Source organism: Thermobia domestica, chromosome 12 (assembly GCF_964235325.1).
Source record: "Thermobia domestica chromosome 12, izTheDome1.hap1.1, whole genome shotgun sequence".
In the NCBI taxonomy this organism is placed as follows: Eukaryota; Metazoa; Arthropoda; class Insecta; order Zygentoma; family Lepismatidae; genus Thermobia; species Thermobia domestica.
In genome coordinates, this window is record NC_137465.1 from 53217771 (window position 1) to 53244863 (window position 27093).

At 36.5% G+C, this 27093-nt stretch overlaps 1 protein-coding gene across 2 annotated transcripts in view; it reads left to right on the plus strand.

The window, feature by feature from the left end:
- The window catches only part of LOC145666450 (lachesin-like), a 1090518-nt gene that overhangs the window by 505465 nt on the left and 557960 nt on the right, over positions 1–27093 (plus strand). For both annotated transcript variants that reach the window (XM_081733682.1, XM_081733683.1), the window contains exon 2: positions 24823–24947. In XM_081733682.1, the coding sequence (XP_081589808.1) occupies positions 24823–24947 (125 nt within the window). The remainder of the gene's footprint in view (positions 1–24822; positions 24948–27093) is intronic.

Below are 27093 nucleotides of genomic sequence, written 5' to 3' on the forward strand. Positions count from 1 at the left end.
TGATCACGTGACCGTACTACACCCGAAGGGTACTACCAAATTGAAAGGAGATACCGTCCATACCTTATCAAAGAGGATACATTGAGTCAGTAACCGAACACATGGTTGTACTTAAAAATTTGAAAATAGGACCACCGAAACATATTGAGGTCCTGTACTATGCTTCAATTGGACAATTTCAGTGGACCCCCATTGCCAAAATTTAAGAAGGGTGCAACAATATACCCATGTCTTATGATAGGATATGGACCCCTTGTAATCATAGGATCTCATCAAAGGGGATAAAATGGACCAAAAAAACAAACACGTGGTACAACGTTTATATTTTGGCAATTTTTGTACCCCTAAAAGGGAACGATGTAGACCATCCAAATTTATCATGATACATATTGAGGACCTGTACTATAATACCAAATGTTTAAATTGGGCAATTTCCAAAATTTAAGGGGTGGGCCAAGGTACCCCTCCTGGGGGTGCACAAATGTACCTATGTCTTATGATAGGGAATAGACCCCTATACATAACCATATAAGGTAATAGGACTTCATCCAAGGAAATAAATTGGGCCAAAATACCAAACACGTGGTTGTACTAAAATTTTGGCAAATTTGTACCCCTAGAAGGGAACAAGGTGGACCACCCAAATTTATCATAATACCAAATGTTTAAATTGGTCAATTTCCAAAATTTAAGGGGTGGACCAAGGTGCCCCTCCCAAATTTTTCAAGGGGTGCACAAATATACCCACATCTTATAAAAAGGGAATGGACCCCTATACATGACCATATAACCATATAAGGTAATAACACCTCATCAAAGGGGATAAATTGAGCCAAAAACCAAACACGTGGTATAACGTATTGCTTACGTTTATAGTTTTGGCAATTTTGTACCCCTAGAAGGGAATGAGGTGGACCACCCAAATTTATCATAATAGATATTAGGGTCCTATACTATAATACCCAATGTTTAAATTGGGCAATTTCCAAAATTGAAGGGGTGGGCCAAGGTACTCCTCCCAAAAATTTCAAGGGGTGCATTAATATACCCATATGCTATGAAAGGGAATGGACCCCTGTATACGCCCATATAACCATATAGGGTAATAACACCTCATCAAAGGGGATAAATTAGGTCAAAAACCCCCGAAATTTGACTTTTTGGCAATTTTTTACCCATAAAAGGGAACGACATAGACACCCAATACTGTTAGAGGTACATACTGTGGTCCTAGGCTACCATACCAAATTTTTAGATTTGGCAATTTCCAAAATTTAAGGGGGTGGTCCTAGGTACCCCTGCCAAAATTTAGGGGGTGGGCCAAGGTACCCCTGCCAAAATTTAGAGGGGGTGGTCCTAGGTACCCCTAGGTCATTGACCCCGGGCCAAGGTCATTAACCTTTGACCTATGACGTCACAAAGGTCGGGGTCAAAGTCCAAAGTGAGACCAAGTGGGGCGATTACTACTCCATATATACATAGAAACAAAGAAAGTTTAGTACAATGGCTCGTACCTTTTATGCATTTTACATTTTAGTTGAGTTTCGGTTCTTCTACGATTCAATTAACCGAAGTAGCTCAAGTGGTAGAGCATTGGCTTCGCATTCGGGATGTCGCGGGTTCGATGCCCGCTGCTGACCATCCTGATTGGGGTTTTCCAGGGTTTCCCTCAATCCTACCAGGCAAATGCCGGGATGGTACCTACTAAGACAGGCCCTGGCCGATACCTTCCCAAATCCTTTCCATTGTTGTTGTTAGATATCCAGTATAAAATGCCCTCTGAGCTGTATCTGGTGATTGTTAAATAAATAAAATAAAATAAAAAATAAAATAACCTCTTCTTATAGTTAAATTTGATACAATGTCACTTTCCAAAATATGTTTTAAAACGTACAAATTATACTTCATATTTTAAGCTGTTTATTGTTTACTGTACCAAATAGACGGTAAAATCGAAAATTTAGCCTCCATTTTAACTGCATTTCGTTCAACTATTAATAATGAATAATTTATTTCGATGTTCCATTTGAACTTGATAAGTTTTATCTGAAGAAGTAGAAGAGTTTACACAGAATTGAACACGCATATCAAGCCAGTTTTTCTACGTTTCATTTTTTAAAAATATAAAAACAAATGATGGTAACCTGTTACAGAAACCAGTAAATAATGTTTAATGGTTTAAAAGAAAGATACTTAGAGTAAGTGAATGAGTTATTTCAAAACTCACAAAGTATGCTATATGTATTTTTTCACTCTTATTCCATTATAAGAAATGCAACAAAACGTACTTAGAAGAATGTTTAATGCTGGTGGTTGGAGACAACCCATTCCGTCCTTGTCATAACAGCTTACAGAAAAACACGATCGAATGTTTAACCATTTTATGCAGCAGCATCAGTCATCAACGCAGCATGCGGTGGCGCTGTTTGAGAAAGTAATCCTTTATAGAGCATCTTGACTTATGACCTAGTCAAAAGGATGACTACCCAGTCAATTTGTCTCAGTCAAAAGGCTGACGGGAAATTCAACGAAAACAAACAGAACGAACAAGCATTTCTGGAAAACCTGCAGCCGCGTTCACAATCATCTCGTTTTCTTGTTTCTTTTTTTTATTTCTTTTCGTTTTCTCTCTCTGTCTCCCGGTGAGTCTAATGTTTTTCCCTTTTGACCTCAAACCCTCCATGGGATAGAGGAAGTGTTTAACGCTAACTGACTGTCGAGACAGGCCGTGAATCATGTTTTCGTACGAGACTAATGGTTCACATCTATGTCCGGCGGTTGACACAACGGTTAATTTCTCCTTTTCCAGTCCCGTCGTCCAACTTATCACCTGCTGAATATAACCTCTATATTCAACCTCTTCTGTGTTCTCTTCTCGTCGTTCGTTCCTCAATTCAAGATTGTGCTGCAAGAACGAGATAACTCCATTTTACAGCGCGTGACTATATTTTGAACATTAAGGACTTGTGAAATCCTGTGAAACTAAATGGTTCGGACTTATTGGGTAAAATTAAATCTTTTATTTTAATGCCTCACGATTTGCCTGTTAGGCTAAGGGAGACAAGTGAATGATGATGAAAGAATTAGTGGAATCAGAATGTGGGAGAAAATGTGAATACCTCGAGAAAACCCACAGACGCGATGTTGTTTACCACCGACTTACTTGACCGGAAATCGAACCAGGGAGACGGCGTACCAGAGGTAAGCGCTCTACCACTGAGTCACCGTGCCCTCTAAGTCTTGTTTGGTGAACATTGTTCTATCTTCGATTCCCGGTCAAACAATAGTTTTTCTTTTGTTCCATACGAATGAGGTCATTGGGAAGTTTCAATTAAGAAATTATCAGCTCTAACGTGAAACGCTAAAAAAAATAATGGTATTTAGGAGTTCGATTAGCTGACCATGCACCACCTTTTGGAAGCCGTTACCTGGCCGATCATAGTCCTTTGCGTGCTGTATCTTCAGGACGTTTAATGTATGAAGTCCAACGCAATCAGGTTTTATTACAAATCCAGTACCGTAATGGTGAAAAATCAAGTCAATCCTTAATTTGTGCTTCTTACAGTTATATCCATTAAGCTAAAGAAAATAGATGACTAATGAAAGTGAACGATTATGAAAAAATTGTGATGAAGTAAGAATATAGGAAGAAACAGGAAAACCCTGAGAAGGCCTATGGACACGTCACATGGCGAAAGGTGGAACCAGAAACCACACAGAAGGTGACTACTTAACCACGAATCCACCGTTTCCCCAAGGCAATTGGGGAGTATTGTGAAATAAAGACGGAACGAGTTCCTCTCTAGAAAGCGCAAACAATCACTTTAGGATACCACGCTTCATCCCTTCTATTACTAGGGTGCTAAGTAAGATCTTATATCATATGTATTATGCAAAGGCATAATACTAAGTTTTCCATTTTAAAGCAGTAACAATTCTAATTGCATACAAGAAATGTAATTCCTAGCGTATTAGAATCGAAAAGTCCAGAAGTGGATCTAGAAGGTAAAAACTAGGGGTGGGGGAGGCAGCCAGACCCTAGACGATGATAGGTATATCATGAGTTTACTATACACTTTCAAAAATATACAAATAAAAGCTTACATTATTTTTGTCACTCAAAAACTGGGGACCTAGGCTCCCCGATCCTGGATTAGAACCGCCACTAATTATTATCAGGACAAGTGTTTTTGACAATAGTCTAATACATGAATCAGCATATTGAATACCCTTTCCCACATGTATGGTTTAATTTTCTCATAATTCCAAGGTAAATTAAATAGCCTACTTAAAGCCTACTCCAAATAAGTCATTTATAGTGACACATCTTGATTGCTTTCCGTTAAACTGTCGTTTTATAGAATTATTCATTTTTGAGTTTTACCTAACACGCCTTCCACGTTGCACTAGCGTTTGTGCCTTGTAGATTCACACCATGTAGCGACGGTTCTGAAAATAGACGTTAGTCTCCAACAAACATATATACTATTTCAGCCAATCATATCCAACTGGATGTTCTGTGACGTCACAGTTTGCTGCTTGGATTCTCAGTGAACCACACAAAGAGAGAAAGGAGGAGACAGCAATTCTATTGTTGATAGAAGACAGTGGTGACAGGCAGAAAAAACGTTTAGTCGATTTTTTATATACTACTCGTGGATTGATGAATAATCGAACACTGTCAACAATTGTTTTTGCTCAGCTTGCTCTATTCCCTCCTCGCGGAAAACCCGTTCCTACGTCATGCATCGGCCAATTGGAAATGAGTGCTTCTAACTGAAAGAAATAATGAAAAATAAGTGAGGATAAAGAAATGAAGTTGAGAAGGGCAATAAGTATTATTTAAGGTCTAAGCGCGATTCGAACCTACGAGAGACAGGTCTGGCGATCGCCAGCTAAATATCTTATATATATATATATATATATATATATATATATATATATATATATATATATATATATATATATATATATATATATATATATATATATATATATACGTATATATATCGTGTGTTTCAAAACAACACGAACAACATTTAGGAGGTGATTCCTGACACCAAGATAAGACAAAAAGTATAGACCAACTTGGATGCACAAATTCTTTCTTTCGGAGTTAAAGGCTGCCGAAGACATGAAGAAATGAACTTTAATGGTCCATAGCTCCAAAACTATGGTGCCTACTGTAATCGAGTCAAGACTTCACTTAGGAACTAGTATATGCCCTATCCAAAAATGCATGTTTCAGAATTCTGTGTTACTTCTGCAACAATTTTTATAAAGGTATTTGGTGAGTACCAAATTATATGCCCACAGCCAAACTCCCGGTATAAAGATTGTTACATGAGTATCTTAGGATTCTGTAAAATATAGTTTTGGATACGGCACATATTAGTTTCTAAGTGAAGTCTTGACCCGACTACGGTACGACCCACAGTTTTGGAGCTATGGACATTTAAAGTCCATTTTCTCATATTTTCGGCAGCCTATAACTCCGAAAGGAAGCATTTGTGCACCCAGGTTGTTGTATACTTTTTGCCGTATCTTAGTATCAGGAATCACCTCACAAATGTTGTCTGTGTTGTTTAGAAACACCCTGCATATATGTATGTATGTATGTGCATGTGTGTGTGGTATTGTGATGTGTTTTCAACCATTATGCACCAGTCGGTTAATCTTATTAAATTGAATAAAACTATAGGAGTTAGTGTAAGTCCTCACATGTATATCTTGAGAAAATCGAAAACAAACTAATTTTTCTGTAAACCGATAAATCGATGCTGGACGATTACCTTCTTACCTATTAAGATGGAATTCATACTGACAGATATACAGTAATTATTTTTTTCATTCTGACACTAGAAAAACTACAATTTATAATATGGGTAATGAGATATAACCTAAAATTATCTTTAACTTTTAAATTTCAATATCTATATAACTAAGATATTGTCAAGACTTAAGACCGTGGGCCATCACTTGAGAGCAAAAACCTAACAATTTTACCTATTGCTTCACGATATCATTTACATTTCTTCTTTTCATTCCTTTACGAATACGTTCTTTTTCCCTCGGATATATCCTCGTTTCATTCCAGGAAAATGTCTCCGGACTTTAAGTGACCGGATTTTTTAAGTAATCAAACCAAGGATATTTATTATAAGTAATCCCTTCAATGAGTTTGCGCAAGTGACGAACAGATCCAGCAAATATGCTCCACGACAAAAAAAAAAAAAAAAAAAAAAAAAAAATCTACGCGGTGGGTTTCATTCCTTAACATGGCAACGCCAAACTCTATGCTAACAACTGAGAGATAAAAGAAGCGAGCTGGTATGACGTAATCAGCAGTACTAACCTCAAAACACAACAAGACCGTTGATCGTTTAATGACCTTCCTTGAAGAGACAGTAGAATTTACCATCATTATCCACCATCGTTAGAATGATTCAGAATGAGAAATAACATATACTATAAACAGCACGTTTCGATAAAAAAATATCAAACTAAAAAATACTATTGGTTATTAGTAGGGGTATCAAATGATAAAACTAAAGTAAACAGTTATTTGTTTTCTACAGATATAAATTAATTCAATGAGTTAGTTATGGAATGTGTCAAGATATAAGGTAACCAAGAAAATTATCACTTTTTCACCCAACATCTTCGAACGTCGATGTCACCTAAGATGTATGTAGAAGATCAAAAATTGTTCCCATCAGCATTGACGACCTTCTGCCAACGTTCTGGAAGGCCATGAATTCCATCGCGGTAGAACTTGGTGGGCCATCAAACAAAGAATGTATCAAGTGCAGTTTGCACCTCGACTAGGGATTTGAACTGTCGTTTTCTAAGGTGATTATCCAAGTAATGGAACAGGTGATAATCGGACGGTGCAATGTCCGGGGAGTATGGTGGATGCAATAGTGTTTCCCATCCAAGGGATAGAAATGAAATGAAATTTTCGAGTTTTACTTTCCACGGTTATGCCGGCTAGGCTAAAGGAGGCGGTGATGATGAGAAATGAATGAAATGGTGGAATGAAGAAAGTGGGAGTAAACGGGAGTAAACGGGAGAGAACCCCGAGAAAACGCACGCACACGTTGTTTGTCCACCACAAAGTTCACTTGGCGGGAGCAGGGTTTGGACCCGAGACCCCATGCACCAGAGGTGAACGCTCTACCACTGAGCCACCGCGGCCCCATATCCAAGGGGTGCCCCAGGTCATTCTAGCCGTGGAACTTAGCGTTGTCCTGTAACAGGAGGGCCCCTTTGCGATTCAGAAGTGCTGATTCAAGAGTTTTGAGTTTTCCTTGAACATGGCTCAACTGCTGATAGTATACAGTTTCATTGATGCTCTGATCAGATGGTAGCAGTTCCTGAAACACGATGCCGCGAGCAGTCCACCAAATACACAGAAGGACCTTCTTCTGGTGCAGTGTTGGTTTCGGCTGTTTTGGAACCTGTTCGTGGAATGCTAACCAATGATGATGACGCCGTGGAGCTTCGTACAGGACCCCATTTCTCATCACATGTCAACACTCCGTCCAGAAATGGCTCCTTCCTCAGACGATACAGCAAAGAAACATAAGTCTCTGCTCGCGTTGCCTTCTGCCCCAGAGTCAAATCATGTAGGATCCATCGACCCAACTTGTAGTGCTTTCCAAGTTGATGGAGGTGCTGCCGAATGGTATCTCCACTCACACTGAATTGTAGTTTCAGTTCCTTACATGTCCCACCCTGTTCGCCTCAATTGCTGCCTGAAGATCTTCATTTTATGTGTTTATCTTCCGGCACGTGGTACGTCTTCGAGTATTTCGTCACCGTTTTTAAACTTGTTACCAACGCTTTACTGTCCGCGTAGTCACTACACCCTCACCAAAGGCCTGGTATATCTTTCGTCCCGCTGCAGCGGCGTTTGATCCCAGTTGAACTCGTACAGCATAGACGACATTATGACGCTCTGTGCAGGTTCCATGTTCACTCTGTCCTTACGCAAGTTCACGGTGTAACTGAACTGGTACAACCAGGTAGTATGTTGGACACACACACACACACCAACAACTGATCTTCGCCTTATGTCTATTTGCATTCAACTCACAGTGTGTGGATCAATTGAACACAGACCTCCACAAAAGCGATAGAAGTTTCTTGGTTACCTTTATACTTAACTTTTATATATATTCTTTGTTAGAGCGTTTCTTTCAAATATAGATACTAGAAATGATGTGTTTTACTTTTAATTACATGAGATTTCGTAACCTTACTTACAAGGACAATATATATAGTAAGCGATCAACAAAACTCGTCCGATGTGTCTGCAGTTTACAAGTTTAAACAATAAAATTCAAACATACTCGTACATAAACCTCTAAAACAGATACATATTCAATTTAAAACATACACATATTTTAAGTTTACATATTCAATGCTATATTTAAATTTACTTTGAAATCTAATTAATTACATTAGCGTTATTAATTGAATTCAAACATATTTGTTCCTGCCACATGACACAATTTTTCATTTATCGACATTTCAGTTTCATAATTATACTAATTTCAGTTACATAACAAGCTTTGTAATCATTGAAAATTATTCATCTCGCATCATGAAACACACCTGTATATATTTCAAATTAAATACTTAAATATTAATACTGCAAGAGCACACGTACTATTATGTGTACAATCTAACGCAAATACATTTTTTTTGAACAAGAGTCAGAGACATCGTATATATTGTTAATATTTGATATTGTTTATGTAACATTTTGATGAAAATTCCTCTTGAAAATACCAAACATCATTTAGCACTATGCATTAACATGTTTTGTTTTCTTTCTAATAGCATGAAATGTATTAATCAATAACTAGTTTATTAGATAAATACCAGCGGCGTAAGTAAAATAATCATAAATATTATTGTATGCGTGGGCAATGACTACATAGGCTACGCTCTCGCTACAGAAACAAGATTATAAGATAATTGATTTGTAAATTCTCTCTCTCTCTCTCTCTCTCTCTCTCTCTCGAGAATGTGAATAACGTAAATTATGCATTTCATGTTTGAATGGTATCCAGTGATACGCGTCCCAGCATTTTGTAGCAAATAACAAACAAAATATTCAATAATAATCTTCCTACATAACATACAGACATGTTCATCATTATAAAAATTCTCTGAAAGATGGAAATCAATTTTATTTTTTTTAAAATTTATTAGCTGTAGTGATGTATACCTTTCCTTCCTCGTGAGGTTTCAGACCTTTCTTATGTTGTATCATTATATCTCGTATCATTTTCCTAAATTATTATGTTTATTGTTCCGATTGTAGCTTAAACTATCGTTTTTACACTCATTGCCTATTATTGAATGACTAATGTAAGCATAATTTGTTACAAGTCTTGTACTTTCTAAATAGTAGCGGTTTTTTGCGTTTGGATGAAAATGTAATCAGTAGGTGCAGACTTTTAACTTATTTTATTGCGTGCTTATTTTGTACTTATAAATCATAGTAACTTGTATTCTAATTTTTCTACAAGATCCATAGATCAGTAGATCCAAAACTGACGGACTCTTCTTGACGGGGATGAGAATCCATGAAGGGAGCACAGTGCACCTAAATAATATGAATTTTTAAATTATGTTTTACTGTAAAATAGGGGCGTCGTTTACACAAGGCAGAAGGGGCAATTGCCCCTCCCTGAGTCTGAGAATTGCATGATTTTTAAGAAGTTATATACTAATAAAAAAAAGTGAAACATTTATAACGGTCAACAATAATGATCCTCTTCCCCCTTGGCAAAATCTGAACTGACGCCACTGGTGCAAGAACTTTTCATTTATTTTTCTTTGCAATTAAATAAATTTTGTATTGAATATAACTCAAGCTAAACACTGATTTTTTTTTTACTTCAAATGTTCTTACTAATATTGACCAAAGGAAAAAGAGATAAAAATATTAAATTAATAGTGAGATTACAATTAAACAATAACGAGAATAATTTCAGTGAAAACTGAAGAGACTCAACTGTTTTGTAACATAAATTCAAATTATATGAACACCTTATGTATTTTGTGGAAGGACAATATAACAGCATAAACTCCAAATTATTTAAAGGAACTAGCTAAACCTGTATTATCTATAGAGCATATCATTGTAATATGAACATGAACCTTCTTCCTATTTCCTCATTATGTCTATAGGTATCGTTTTACAGACAGAAGTGAAGGATAGAGGGTTCACAAAGAGAGTCGATAGCTATAAACATACGAACGTAACATTTTCATATATAGATGTTGGAGGTGAGTTTGTGGCAAACATAGAGAAGTGATACATGATATTTTTTCTTATAAACTCATATCCGAATACACTGTATAGAGCAGCATTTCCCAACCGGTGTGCCGCGTCACACTGGTGTGCCGTGAATGAGCCGCTGGTGTGCCGCGAGTAAATCGAAACAAAATTATTAATTCTATAGCAATTAAATTGCAGGACATAGGGGAAAATGTATATCTGTATTTCACATTACTATGAACCTCTAATATGGATCTATAATTTTAAGTTTCATACCGCGTTACTTTTCTGTACATTTTTAATACTGAAAAAGGTATTTTTTATCATTGTTATGACGTTACGACCATTATTGCTTCTTTATTGTTACAGACTATTTCGTAACTTCACATTTTAAAATATTCAATCCTTTCGACAAAACAAACATGCATACGAATTACCTACATTTGTGTTTTAAAAGTAAAAGAGATTTGTTTGTTCGATCGTTATTTAGTGATCTTCCTTGTTAGTGAAAGTTTGGATGCAGTTTTCGAAAAAGAAAGCGTATTTTTACAACCCTAAGTCCAATATTTCATTGCAGTTGTTTTCTATTTTTAAATAAAAATGAAAAATAAGCATAATGATTTACCACTGGGAAAAAACAGTGATAGAGCTTTCTTCTCTGTGAGGAGATCAGTAATCACAGAAGAAGATACTATGGTATTTTATATTTAAATATAATAAAATCTATGAGTGTGCCGCGAGAATTCAAGTTACACCCATAGTGTGCCGCATGTTGAAAAAGGTTGGGAAACGCTGGTATAGAGTATGTCGTCGGCGGCAATTCAAAACCTGCTATGTGCATTTTGCAGGAGAAGCGAAAAACAGTATCCTGGTTAGCTTTTTGGCTTTATAAAAGTGATGTTATAAGTAATATTTGATGCTGCACGTAACTGGTACCTTCTCAAGTAACTTGAGAAGGTACCAGTTACGTGCAGCATCAAATATTACTTATAACATCACTTTTATAAAGCCAAAAAGCTAACCAGGATACTGTTTTTCGCTTCTCCTGCAAAATGCACATAGCAGGTTTTGAATTGCCGCCGACGATGTACTATTCGTCTTTTCCCATTTCGCCTTATGATTCTTATGCCAGAAAACATCAATCAAATATTGGTGCCTTTATGATTTGTTATCGTAAGGCAAAACGGAAATTTCCGTTTATCCTTACAATAATTTTAATGGTAAATTTGTAGAACTACTTCACCAAAAATAAAGGGAATTAAAATTTTCGACAGACAGTTAATAAGGAAATGGAAAGAAGCAAGATTCATTGAAATCGCAAGTAAAAATGTAATGAACTGGAATTGAGACTTAGAATTGATGATCAGTAGGATACATTATTGAAAAGACTTAAAAATTAATGTTTATGTTCGTATTATTAGATTGTTTGTATGCGTTTGTTGGGGCAGAGCAAAAGAAAATGGATTCATCTGTTTCAAATTTTGTTTTCTGTAAGATGATTGTCTGTTAGCCAATCATAGAAAATGGATTCATCTGTTTCAAATTTTGTTTTCTGTAAGATGATTATCTGTTAGCCAATCAGTGAGCAGGTTGCCGCTTAGATGTTTGCTTCATAAGATCTGTATGTTTCTCATATTTTGTACTGTGTCTGATGAGTAGAAGTTCTAGATTGGTATAGAGCAGGGTTGGGTAATGGCACGTAATAAAAGGTTTCCTATTACATGACGCATAAAACACTCGCAAAAACACGTAAAATAAGTAAAGTATGTAAAAAAAGTGGAAGTAAGAGTACAATTGAAAATAACAAAGTTTTACTCAAAGTTTGACTTGGCACAATAGGAAAAAAAATTAAGAGGTACTTTCTAAATTTGTATGACCTCTCACTAGATTTAGAATGTTATAAACCACCATATTGAATTCGTAAATAGACTTGGTGTATAAATAAGAAATAACTATTATGATTATAAAAGATATTTTATAATGTTTCACGTTTTAAATCTTCTGTGTTCGATAAAAGTGGTAACCCAGAGTAGCCATGATAAAATGAGAGGCGATTGTATAATGCAACAAATGTAACAATCCTTGCATCTTTGAGGTGGCCGCGTCTGACGACTTTTTTCACCCAGAAAACCTCATTAACAACTTCATTAAAATTTGTCTGTACTCAAAAGGAAAAATTTAATTGCTTATTCACGTGTTGTCCATAGCCCCTCACGAAACAAAATCCTAAATACGCCACTGCCTACACTTATAGACAGCAAGAAAATAGTTTCAAATTTCTAAGCCAAAAATTACAAGTTAATACACGAAAAATGTAAATACCATACCCGCTAACTTTTTTCGTTGCCATATAAAGTTATTCATGACACGTAAATCACTCTTGGAAAACAGACTTCACTGAAAGGAAGAAAGAAGTAGCTAGGAAATTCAGAAGGACAGCAGGCAACGTCCTCTGGTACATTGAGTCCCTGAGATGAACAATTTTCCCTATTTAATATTGATTACAATACTTCAAGTAACCTACATTGTAGTATAACATATCTCACGTAACTTATATTTCTGTTCCGTTTCGAATTACTAATTTATACTTAACATGTACTGCTTCACGTTCTTAGAAGCAGTTTCTGTTCGTTTGAAATGTCTTTAAAGTATGACAATGTGCTGGAAATTATCAAATTCAATTTACGCAATAATAATAATAATAATAATAATAATAATAATAATAATAATAATAATAATAATAATAATAATAATAATAATAATAATAATAATAATAAAATAAAATAAAATAAAAAATAAAATAAGAAAATACGCATTGATGCTTTTGAAAAAATTGCACATTTACATGTAGATAATATCTAACTAACTAACTAACTAACTCTATGGCCTATGGAACCCGCAGGTTCAGTGCCGCGTTCACAAAAGCTCTCCACTGACTTATATCCTTAGCTAATTGCATCCAGTTTCTACTTTGTATTCCATGTATGTAGATAGTATCTATAATCTGTAAAACTTTCAAACTTTTTCGACCACCCCCACCAAAATTTAAAAATTTTCAATTTTGAGCATGTATGATACGATAATTCGGTAAGGGGAGGGGGTAGGGGTAATTTTTAAAAAATAGTTTTAGGTCAAGGGTAACCGTTTGAGTCAATAGCGACCGAATTTGGATCAAGGGCTGATTTCACTATCTTACTAGGAAAGACCCTTTCCATTAAATTAATAATACAATTATGAATTGCTAAGTACTTAATTAAAAATTTTTCGTGCGACTTATTTACTTCATTTCTTCATAGGAAGTTTATCTTCGAATCATGAATTGAGCTCTACGAAGTTATGAGAATGAAAGGCATTCTCTTTATAGCATGAGGTCTACATTCATAAGCAACTGAACTAGAAATACCTTGCTAGTAAAGTGTAGCACCCTCTTTTGCCTTGATGAGAGCGATGCGGCTTGGCATGGACTCCACAAAACACTCGAAACGTTCTGATCCACTATCGCAGTAGAGTCTCCCACAATAATCTACGAAGATTGATCGGAAGAGAGACTAGGACACACACCTTCCTCTCCACAGTACACCAGATTTGCTGAATAATCACATCGGGCCTCCTTCGGGGCCAGGAAACCGTCTTCATATTCTTGGAGTGTGCATCGAACCAATAAGCCATAATTTCGGACGTATAAATAGGAGCTTTATCTTGTTGTAGGCAAGGTCGCTTGCAGGATGCTAGAGGTGAACAAAGGAGCGAACATGATGTGACAGTAGGTTTGTGTAACTTTCGCCGGCGTGGACGTTGTCACATCATATAGAGACAATGTAAATAACCGTTGTAATGCTAGAAACAGTGTTAACTTTTCCATGTGCCGAAACTTTGTCTCTTTTCCTCACAGCTTTGGTAATTTGACTGGGTTATATTGTAGCCTAGACTTGATTACGTTGTGCCAAATGTCGACAAAGACTTGCGGCATTGATGTCAACATAATCAGAAGAATTTAAATCAAACTAGAAGTTATTATACTGGTTATGAAATACAAGATTGAAAAAGGTTTGCACTTACGCCCTGTAGATCTCAAATCTTTTGTAAGAAAAATACTTTTGTAGTCTGTGCTTCCAACTTTATATCAGATACTTATTCATGATCCGGCTGTAATTGAACACGCGCTGATTGCAATGCGGCAACTAACTGAAGAAGCCTAGGAACCAATGGACAGAGTTCAAAATATACAGTGAGTTATTTTCAAAAAAAAAAAAAAAAAAAACCTTCAAAGTTTGCGTAAAACTCCAAAGAAAGCAGCTTTAACATTTGAAATAGAAGTAATTGAGATGTTATTTTTACTAGAAGTGAATTCACCTTTCGTGGGCAATGGGAAGAAGAGTTCCCGCCAAGGGAACATAAGTATGCTCTTATTTGCTCCACTGGGAAGCGATATTCCCATTGGCTAAGAGTCGTTTTCATCATAGAAATGGAAATTGGACTAGAGAAACCTTTTTTTGTTGTTGTTGTTGCTTGGTTGTTTTGAGTGCGTGTTTGGTAACATGGAGGAGGTATCGTTCCATCACTTGTAGAAAAAATTGGCCTACGAAAGAGTTAAGACGGCAGCAGGGAGTTCGAGAGTAACTCGTAAATTCGATCTTCAGTTTAACAAGAGTTCACGTTTTCCACAATTGGAGAAGAGTAACGTTTAACTTCTGTTAAATTATGTTTGAATCGTTAAATATACGATTAAATGTACTATCTACCAATACTTAAACGTGCTTTCATTACCATTTAGAAAGAAACGAATCTCAAAAACAGTTTTTGCCACAAATTCGATCACTGTGAAAAGGGAGAACTCCCAAAATAGTGGATTGCAATAAACAAACATACAAAACAAGCATAACATTATAATATATAGATATTTGGATGAGTTTGTGTCTATCATGGAGGAGTAATGAGTGATGTTAAACAGAAACATGGCTTTAACGGCCTGGCGACATTGTTAATTTTATGGGCTCAACGATCCCTGAAACGCTAAATAGAAGAAAGGCATGATTTGTGTTTTGAAAATTTTCAATGAAAACTGGTACATACACACACACACACACACACACACACACACACATATATATATATATATATATATATATATATATATATATATATATATATATATATATATATATATATATATATATATATATATATATATATATATATATATATATATATATATATATATATATATATATACAGAAAATTGGATTCTACCAGCAAAAACGGCACGTTTCTAGAGGTTGTGATTTTCGAGTTCTCATTGTTGAAAGGATTTGGCCTCAAACATAGTATAAACGTGGAATTTTAATATGTAGACAATTCTCCTCCAAAATTAAACTCGCTTATGAATACGGATTATTATATTGTCACAATGTTGTATCATTCGATAAGCGATGTACCATATACCTTAAATCTAGAATAGATGTTGATAATTTGTTATTAAATGCTTTTACTTCCCCGTCCAAAATTGAACGTGTGTTCAATGAACTTTGTTTTCACGTCATGAAAGGTAATTTCCAAATTAGTTCAAACGCAAAACTCCAGTTGGTACTTGAGCCCCGTAGCATCCACGTAGCCGGCGCCTGTAGTATAAACCTATCATTTCCAACTGGATGCTCTGTTTACACATCTTTCCCAGTATCCCTACGAAAAGAATAAACAGGAGATATCAATGCGCGCTTTGATTATTGCAATTGCGTTAGGCGAATAACAGCCGCTGGTTTTGTGGTTAATCTACTCGTGGATCTAACACTATTTCTACAGTTAAGTTTATCAACATTTTTCTATATATGAACATACCGTTTCTGTTAGTCCATCCGGAAGAAAAAAATATCAAGAGCTACATGACTTATCACCATAAAATTGGCTACGATATAGAAGAAAATGTAATAGTCTACCCTAGCCCTTCGTGAGTTTTTACATTTCGTTAAACAAGTTTTCACCAGCTTCTTATGTTTCTGGCATTCGTAAAGACGAATGTCGATCCTCTCCTCCCTAGTTTATATCCCAAAAATATCTACTCGGACAGGCGTTCCTTGGGAAGAAGTTTCACTTCAGTCGTACTTGTGGTTCAAAAGTTCTGATGCTTTAAAGTTTGGGTTGTACAATTTTTCGAACAATCTGTATTATATAGGTATATGTTTAAAATATGCTGTTAAGTAGCAAATTGTTATATTGATATTTATATTTTTGTATACTCCTGACAAAAATGTATCTACAATTTGTATAATGATGGCGACAATGTTGATCCCCATGATACATGAGAGCGGAATAAATGTACATGAGAAACTGTTACTAATGGTTGCATGTATAATACGACAAATATACAGATACAAGGTATCAAAAAAAGTTCTTGCCGATTTCAGAGTCCGCACAGTGTCTACGTTGTAGCACAAAATACTCATAGTTACGTCTCGAAGTAATCACCATCTGCATCCAGCACTTTCTGCCAACGTTCCTGCAACTGTACAATGCCATGGTGGTAAAAGTCAGCGGTCTTGGAAGCAAAGGAGTCCGTGAGTGCGGTCCGCAGGTCTCTCTCATTTTCAAATTGTCTCCCACGAAGGTAATTGTCTAGGGAATGAAACAGGTGGTAATCTGTAGGGGAAAGGTCAGGGGAATATGGTGGATGACACAAAGTTTCCCAACCAAGTTGCAGAATGGTTTCCCGAGTCCTTTTTGTCACGTGTGGGTTTGCATGATCGTGAAGAACCAGCACACCTTTGCGATTAACCGATGACGGTTCCTTTTCCTGTAATTCACGATGCACTCGTTGCAACTGCTGGGAGTAGACATCCGCATTGATGGTTTGGCCTGGTGGTAGGAGCTCATAATGAATCACATGGCGATAATTCCACAATACGCACAGCATAACCTTCTTGGGATGCAGAGGTGGTCTTAAGGTGTGTGGAACTGCATCACGTGGCGACAACTAAAGTCGAGTACGCTTGGGTGTGTTGTAAAGGACTCATTTTTCGCCACTACTGATCAATCGACCAAATATCGGTGTTCTGGTGCTTGGAGAGCAAGGATAAACTGGTTTCAACTTACTGTCGTTTGTTGGCCGCTGTCAATGTATGTGGTACCCACTTACTCAACTAGTATGTCTTCTCTATGCGATGCAGGTGTAGTCTGACTGTTTCCATCGATACGTTAAACCTTTCGGCAAGTTTCTGACATGTATGACTACTGTCCTCCTCGATAGCTGTCTTCAGGGCGTCGTCATCCAACACATGTGGGTCGTCCACTGCGGGGCTCATCACTCAATCCCAAATCACCGGTCCGGAATTTTTGAAACCGCTGTTGGGCATTGCGCACACTCACGGCATTCTCCCCGAACGCCTGGCGTATGCGGCGACGTGATGCGGCCGCTGATACGCCTCCCTTGAAGTCATGCAGCAAACACCTCCTGATGAGTTGCTTCGACACCTCCATTTCACTGTGCCACTTGACGAGCTAGGTCTCTGTAGCGTGCCCAACGAGCATCTACTGATGTCGGTCAGTGCTCTGCCTATCTCCGTGTCGCGACGCGCGCACGTGACTATCGTCATAGCATGTCTGTGACCCTCGAACAATAAGGCCATTACAAACGGCAAAAACTTATTTGGATACCTTTACTTACCAATTTAGTAAAAGCTCCTGAAGAAAGTACAACTTACCTCTAAATTAATATTTCGTATTGCTACCTCCAGCCCTCAGAATAACTCTAGTGGGGCATGGAATGGATCATAGATGTCGTGGATGGTAGCAAGAGAAATCTTATACCAGTGCGCGTGCAATGCATCAATCCACTAAGAGGATAGCGGCGGAAATCTGTGCCTGATATATGTCTCGAAAACAGATCACAGATATTCAATTATTTCAGATCTGGAGATTGGACAGGCCAAAGAGAGATGATCAACTTCATTGCGATGTTCCTTAAACCATACAGCAACATATCCAGCTGTCTGAATGGATCCACTATCATCTCGGAATACATGATATTACTGGGAAACAATATTTGTACCTAGAATACATATAGATTTTGCCCTATTACACCAGCAAGCAGCCCTGCGTTACAGTATCCGTCTGATCGTTGCCATCTAGACATCTGACATATTCACAACTCCAGACATTTCCATTCAAACAATAACAATCTGTACGTTAGATCCATGTCGTGTATGTTTATATGACAAAAGATTTTTTAAAAAATCAGTAAGTAGTGCTGTATGGCAAACCATATCAAATGCTTTCTCTATATCAAGCACAATAATGTAAGATAGCTGTTATTAATGGACTTATTTACTATTAGTATAATGATGGAAATTAGTTGATCCGTTGTACATTACCTAGGTACATTGTGACATTACCTAGGTACTAAGAACGTTCTACTATTAATATTAGTTTTACTTCATTACTATAGTTGTCACAATTTCTTCTGGATTACTACCAGTAGAGGAAATATTTTTAATATTTAACGTCCCATGGTTATGCTTGGAGACGAAAGAAGACTGGAATGATGATAATGGATGATATGAAGAAAATTGTAAAAAAACGGAAGAATCCCGGAAAATCCATATACAGCCTGTTTTTTCATTTGACACGAGATGAATCGAACAAGGGAACCCACGCACCAGAGGTCAGTCTGTGCCATTGAGCCACCGAGGACCCGACATGATTTGAAAGGAAAAGCTCTCATGTAAAGGAAAGCAAAATCTTGAACAAATTCAACATGCACTCAGCACGTTTGGAGAGTAGTATTACATGGGGGAGTGGATTATCGACTTGTCGTGAGAAACATGTCGAAGAATGAAACAGTATCTATATCTTCTCTTCTGCGTATCTTTCAATTTATTCTCCGCTATTCTTGATTTTTTTATTTCCATCACTTGCTCGTTTGCCCCGTGGTAAAAAAAAAAGACAAGATCCTCTGACCGGTGAAACCAATTTAAAACGAATCCACGGAGTTCCACTTCTCGCATATCCTACGAGCACGTACACACTACGTGTCCGTGGTTATCGCTGGCAAATCACCCTTTCACTCCCAGTCTTTACAGTTTGGGAAGCGTGTGTGGTGGTTCCATCTACTAGTCAAAAAGAGAAGCAGAGAAGAGGTTGAGTGGGAAGGTAAATCAATCCCTTTTTCGTTACACATTTTTCTTTCTTACTTTCCTTCTTTGATATCATAGATAGCTAACGGATGAATTTTACATAGAGGAAAACAGTATGTTAACTCCCTATCTGGAGAAGATAAAATCGAACGGTAGGTAAATACGGTACGAGTTGTCTAAAGTAGCAAAAGTTCCTATTTTCCGTGCAGAACTAAATATTTAATAAATATAAAACCAACAATTTAAATATTACAAAAATTGCCCACTTTTCCTTTTTGGAATCGGAGTTTTTGAAAGTGCTGAAGCACGGATTCTATCATTAAAGAGTTTCGTATACCAAATCTCCTTTGTATATTTCCCCTGTGTATGAGTCCGTCCGACAGGCAAAATATTCCAGAACTATTTGATGGATTATCGTCCATTTTGGCCAGGATGTAGAAGGTACAGAGTTAGGAATCGAGTTCGTTAAAAAGCCGGAAGTGGCAGAAATAAACCATTTCCGGTTTTGATATTAATCACTATAGAGCAAAAATGCTAATAGATAACGAAAAGCAGTTTCTTGTAATCGATTAAGCGTCCCAAGAAAATATTAATTTCTATGATCAACTTTCTATTAAAACCGGAAGTAGTACAAATCTATTACCACTTCCGGTTTCAATATTGATTTAGAGAATGTCACACCATATAAGCGAAACTCCTTGGTAATGTACACGTTCACGCTAGCCAATAGATCAACATTAAGTATTAGAACTATATTAACAGTGTCATACAAATTCTCCATGTGTATGATGATGTTTCATCGTCTTTAGGTCTCTTCAGGTCATACTAGATCACAGCTCTGACTGCTTGCAACTCACAAAATTCGTAACCAGATTCATCACTGCTTCCCAATACTAAGTATAATACAAGGTTTGTTTCAACCCTAACGGGTAGAATTTACTACGGTCAGATATTTTTTTTTTTTTTTCGAGAAAAGGACTTCAGTTCCCGGTGGTAGCTTATGTAGTTCGGATGTCACGTTAAACTGTAGTTCCACGTCTTTTATAGCCTCGCTGCTGAACAAGACACTAAACTCAAATCAACGACAACTATTAACAGAAACATTGACGTTACTTCTTCTTCCTGAAATATTTGCAAAACAAACCATATCTTTTGATCTAAAATCTGGTGTAGTAATAATCTAATTAGTTGGGGGAGCGGTTGCTCAATGGTAGAGCGTTCACCTCCAGTGATTGGGGTCCCTGGTTAGATCCCAACTTGCGCCGTGTGGACCTTGTGGTGGACAAACACCGTGATTGTGGGTTTTTCTGGGTTCTCCCGTTTTCTCCCACTTTCTTCATTCCACATTTCTGTCATTTTTCATCATCACCGTCTCCTTTAGCCTAACCGGTATTACGTGGGACGTAAAACTCAAAGTTTTCATTTTTACATATTTTTATAATCTAATCAGTTATATTTATTTATAAACAAATTGGGAAACAGGAGCTGGTTTAGTGTGGCCACTCCCTGGATTTATCACTAGTTTGGTCAGTTTACAACAACTATATTATAGATCTGAGATGTCAAACTTGTGTTGAGTCCCTGAAAGTTCTTAACATATTTCAGATTCTGTCGAGAATCTAATTCAAAATGTATATTTCAAGGTATAGTGTGACTATTTATTCAAGAAACTTCTGTTTTAGCATATAATGGCAAATATTCTTGCTAAATTCCAATACATTGCACCTGATTGCAGTTTATTTTAGTATAAGCCATTGATTAATTTATTATAGAATTGTTCAAAATGTTTGTCACATTATCTTTGGAATTTTTGTGTATAAATTTATTCATTTTTCCATTTATTTTATATATAACGGCATAGTGACAGTTTGAACTGTGCTCTCTGTTTTGTTTAGAACCTACGATGAGCATTTCATTTCTAAAGAAAATAATATTTTTGCTATAAATAGTTCCAGAAGTAAAGATGAGCCAATGTGTTTGAGCACACACAAAATAACTGAAACTATCTCGTTGATTAAAGCTATTTATGGACTATAATTGAAGAGAAATCAATTTAGTTTTCAGTTTTGAACCTATTCATCGTTTTTATTTAAATTTAGAGCGGTTCTTATGCTTGTAAAAATTCTACCTCATTCTCTTTACTTGACAAAAAAAGCAGAATGTCGAATTACACCTAAAATTGTAATCATATTTTTCTTTTTGTATTTGTCCTACCTTATCAATGGAAAAGCAAAGCGTGACAAGGATTCGAACCCCGATCTTGTAGTTAGGAGTTCTGTACGAATCCAATGAACCACGCAATAACGTGAACACATATCTATTTACTCTGTAGACATGTTGCTAATAGCCGTATGTTTCAAGTTGTGAAAGAACGTAGTTTTATTTCCTCCTCTTTGTTAAGCTTTGTGATATTTCTATAGTATCTTGTGTAAACTGCAAAGATAAATGTATAATGTATTTATCGATTTTATTAAGGATTGGGCCTTTGAAAACCTTTAAAAATTTAATTAAGTCGCGAGGTGGTAGAAAGGTTAGCGTACCAATTTCATAATCATAGTAAGAGGCAAAAGACACTATCCCGTAAAAAACATGCATTTTCTTTTGTGATAGATAATAAAATGAGTATATTTGAAAATATAGACATTATATTTTCTGATTTGCTACTAGAATATAATAGTAGCAGATCAGTTTCACGTACTTTTTTCGAATTCATAGACCAGTGACTACAATGCACCAAGAGCAAAAATATTAGTAGTAGTATACGCATCTTAACATAGATATCTGTACAGGCAACAAGTTTGCGATGTAACTTCCTTAGTGACAAGTTCTGTAAGTTATACGACCATAACTAGAGTTAGGAGTTATTTTTAAGTAAACATATATTTTTTTTTGTTTTGTTTTGGAGCACAAACGAACTCTCCGAAGGTACTTTTGTGTGCCAAATGTTACTTCGTATTGGAAATAATTATAATATTTTAGTTAAAGTATCTAAGACAAACTTGAGATTAATCTTCAGAGGAATCCAAATGTTGATGAATTCACATCTACAGAGTTGCTATTCCAAGTTAATACCAAGTGTTACTCACTGGTATCTCTGAATGTGGAAAGAAGCTTTAGCATCAGCAAACACATTTCATCTTCAAAGAATTGTTAAAATACTAATAATTCTGCAAAATTGCACTTATTTTGCCCTTTTATTCGCATTATTTTAACGTTTTTCACTTCTAATTTTCTCATGATAACTGCCCCTAAATACTGTAATTCTGATCACAACAGACATAGATACCTATGTTGCCAGAGATCCTGCTTGTACGTAACATATTTTGGGTCTTTTTGAGCTTTTAAAATAATATTGTATAAACAAAAGAAGTTTTATGAACTTAATCCAATCAAACATCGTTTCTATCAGGAAACACTATTACCGCAAAGCTAATGTCAGTTAAAACATGTTACATAGATTTTTTTAACTCAATCTTGAGCTGAGTACGTAAAGATACAGTATTTAACATGGAATCATATGGTATTTTAACTGTAACTAAATGCCTGCTAACTTGATATGCCCTGTAAAACATTAAATACTGTTTTTTAAATAATAATACATCTACAATAAGTGATTATAATAGTGAGAAACTTGTGAAAAACTTTCAATACACCAAGGATGAAAGTAGTAATCCGAAAATACTGGTAACTAGTGTTCATAGATTTCTTTAAGAAAATTTCCCTCGAGTGACACAAAATGTTCTCTTTTCTTATCAAACTTTCCCTAGTTTCAGGCCTGTATCCATGGGGATCTAGGGGGCTGGCCCCCCCTAAATTTGTACTTCCCCCTTAACATTTTCACGATAGACTTGCAAATGAACTATAATATGATGATGAACAATAACATGGTTGGATCGCCCCCCCCCCTAACTTCTACCGCCCCCCTACATTTTTGGGCTGGTTACCGGCCTATCTAGTTTGTTGAGTGTCTAATTCCTATGACAGAAGTTATGTAATAAAGATTAATTTAGGTGCCAACCACATTTGTTTTGTTCATCTGGTTTTTGTTTCTACTTTTCCTTTTTTACGAAAAAAAAAAATACACACGAACATCCAGCCAACAATGGGTGTAAAATATGCTGTTTTGAACACACACAAACACAAACCTTATTGTCATCGTATTGTTTTATTTCTGAAGAACAAACACAAATTTAAGCATTTTGGTTGGTCAATCAGTCAGTGCGAGAATTTCCCTGAATTCTTACGTTTTATCGAAAAAATTCCTTCTTTCCTTTTTGATAAATTTATCTAAAAAAAATTCCCTATATTAGAGAAATTTCACTGAAACTATGAACACTGTTGGTAACCGCGTAATGCAAATTGAGCACCCACCAGACAGAAAGAAGTAAGTTCAATAAAAGAGTGGATACGATATAAGGATTTAGACTCGGTTAAGAAGTGTTTATTTTATAATAATTGTAGATAAAATATTGGATTTACAGGAAGACAAAGTGATTGTTGCATACACTGCATTTTGTAATAAAGTATAGGCCTATTTTCATATAATCTTATTGCTTATTAAATAGAATTATTTTATAGGTTGTTTGGAATCAAATATAGGAGACTGTGTGTCAAACTCTAGATATTTAGTTCTTGTTTAATAGCTATAAGTTTATCCTAGCTTAGTCGCCACCCAATTCTTGTATTTTCATACTCTCTACTGATTTTAATAGAATTTCTCACAATTCTTTCTACAACACAGGCAACTCTTTCTCTCGCCTTATGACTGTGTGGCTTCCTGTTTTCTCCTCTTTACAGGATGTCAACAGTTTATATATTGTTTTGAAATCTTTAAGTTTTACGTCCCACGATTATGCCGGCAAGGCTAAAGAAGACGATGCTGATGGAATAGTGGAATGAAGAAAGTGTGAGAAAAAGTGAGAACTCCAAGAAAACCCACGCACACGGTGTTTGTCCACCCCAAAGCTCACTTAGGGCGTGCTCGGATCGAACCAAGGACCCCAGGCACCAGAGGTGAACGCGTTACCACTGAGCTACTGCGACCCGTAGATATTGTTTTCTCTATGATGGAACTTTTTTCATTTCAAATTTTCACCTCAGAACAGTCACAACCCACAGCCATTTCGATAATCTTACACAACACGTTAGTACTTAAAACCCAACACAGAAATGGACTAATACATACTGTTCGTTTGGTCTGGCAACCCTGACAGATGAAATGAAAACACTATTCACTTTTGATGCCCTAAAATTCTGTTTTTCACATTCACTCATCGTAAACACAACACCAGAGGCTATACAAAACAGAGGTTATATTTCATAATTTGTTATTGTTGATAACAGAAACACTGGCATGTTTTTGCTTCTCATGCTAATTGCTGGTTATTTATTGTCTTTCAGAGCCATGGCCTGGAGTTCGGACGAGCGATGAGCCAGAGTTTAGTCTCCCCATTGGAAACACAACAGTCCCTGTCGGAAGGGAGGCTGTTCTCTCCTGTACAGTAGAAAGACTTGGCAAATACAAGGTAAATATTGACTATTTGTTTCATGTAAGTTTTTACTTTTCTAGCTTGTGCACAATAATGCTGAGTGCCTCAGGTGTCTACACCTACCTTTGAACATAAGTCAAATGATATAGAACTATCTTTTACGGTATACAAAACTAGCTACTTCCCAAAAATCTATTCGTCCCTCCCATTGCCCCCTCCCGCATTGCTGGTGATGTCACTGGTGCAGATGTTAAGACAATTTTACATGAATTACTCCTTGAATCTTGTCGTTTTATCAAATATTTTTTAAAATATTTTTTCAATAAAATTAACGTATTTTGTTGGCGAAATTTAAAAGAAATAAATAAAAGCAAGTATATCTTGGAGGTAATTAATCTATCATGTTCGCGTGTTTTCCCTCTGTTCACCGCTGTAATTAAGGGATGCAATTAGGGTTGTGAACGATGCTGATTTTGTAGATTTCATCTTCGTTTAGCGAAAGTTGTGTGCGAGACGCTATGGCTTTGACCTAAGGAGTCATCGTTCCTAGAAAGGGTAACGCTTAGTTGATTCAATGTTATTCCTTACACTCGGGGAACTACACACTTCCAGATGGTCATCTTTCTTGACTGGAGTTACCTTACTTGAGCTCTATTAGTACAAATTTTCCACTTTACTTATTGCCGCTTAACGACAATAACTTGTTTGCAATTGCACAAACACTTTTTCGAGGACCCACGTCTACAGTTTTGCTGAAAACGTCATCAGAATGTGATATTCATCGGTAGCTTCGAGGCTTAGTTTTTAGAATTGAGTCACTAGCACGAAATTTTTAAAGCAACGGCGTATGGTGAGTTCATTAATCACTTCGGGCTCAGATCCATCGTTGATAATTCTGATGGCTAGATGTGCAGATTGTTCAAATTTGAAATAGTAAAGGAAAAGCACTAGTAATTATGTGCTTTCCGTGGTACGCTTTTACATGACTATCTCAATAACACATCTCCTGACTCACTGGGCACCTCAGCCAGTTTTCTGAACATGTAAGGAGTTTGTGAGACACAGAAGATTTTGATTGAGTCTGGAACACGTATAATTTATGGATTGTATTTAATTTTTTATTGTATTTAAATTATTATTGTGTATAAATTATTTAAATAATATTATGATAATATATATAAATGAAAAGTCTTACTGATTATGTTGCTCTACGCGTTATCTCGGTTCGTACTTTGGTTGTGCTGCAGAGGGTGGTTCACAATAGACATTTCAATTGCATTAACCCAATACTTAGGCATAAATTACTTGTGTTTTGATTTCCCATTTTCTTCCCTTCTTCTTTAATCGTCTATAGCAGGAAAGAGATAGCATAGCTTCCTGTCTTCGAATGTTATACTTTAAGTTTTTAAAATTTCGTTTTTATTTTACGTTCTTTTTTTTTCTCACATTTTCTAACGTATAACGTGTGGTCAAAAAAAAGTTTAATGGGTGGCAACACTGGTATATGGAACAGGGTGGTGGGCGTAGCCACGCCTACGTGTACAGTGATATCTTGACAGGTAAACAGGGAAGACTCAGAAGGAAACAGACACGTGCAGAGCCATGGCTGCGTCGGAACAAGAGGAAAGGCAAAAAAAAGTTTAATTGTTCCTTGAACTGCACCCTGATGTTCCAGTTACGGAAGAGGTGAAGAAGTTCGTAGGGCTTGGATGTGCCAGGTCGTGAGTTTATAAAACAATAGGAAGGGTCAAGAGTGGACAAGGATCAAAAAGGAATGCGGGAAGTGGACGCCCAAGGATTACTTTGGATAAAAATCAAAGGTGGTCCCTTGCACACAGAATGTCATCAAGGCCTGGTGTATCGTACAGGTGGATGGGACGGAAGTATGGTCATCACCATGCAACGATGAAAAAAGTAGTGCAGAGCATGCGGTACATACAAAGGAAGCAGTGAAATGCCCCCAATGTCAACGAGGACCAGGCAAAGAGACAACGACAAAGGCTCGCCACTCTTTTCAAAGGAACCAGAGAACGTCCATTTGCACTTGATGTCATCGTGGATGATGAGAGTTACTATCCGTTGAAATGCAATAGACCGTTAAAGTACTTCACGAAGAAGGGAAAGGATACAAATCCGGACATCAAATATAACAGGAAGGCAAAATTTGGCCCAAAACTGATAG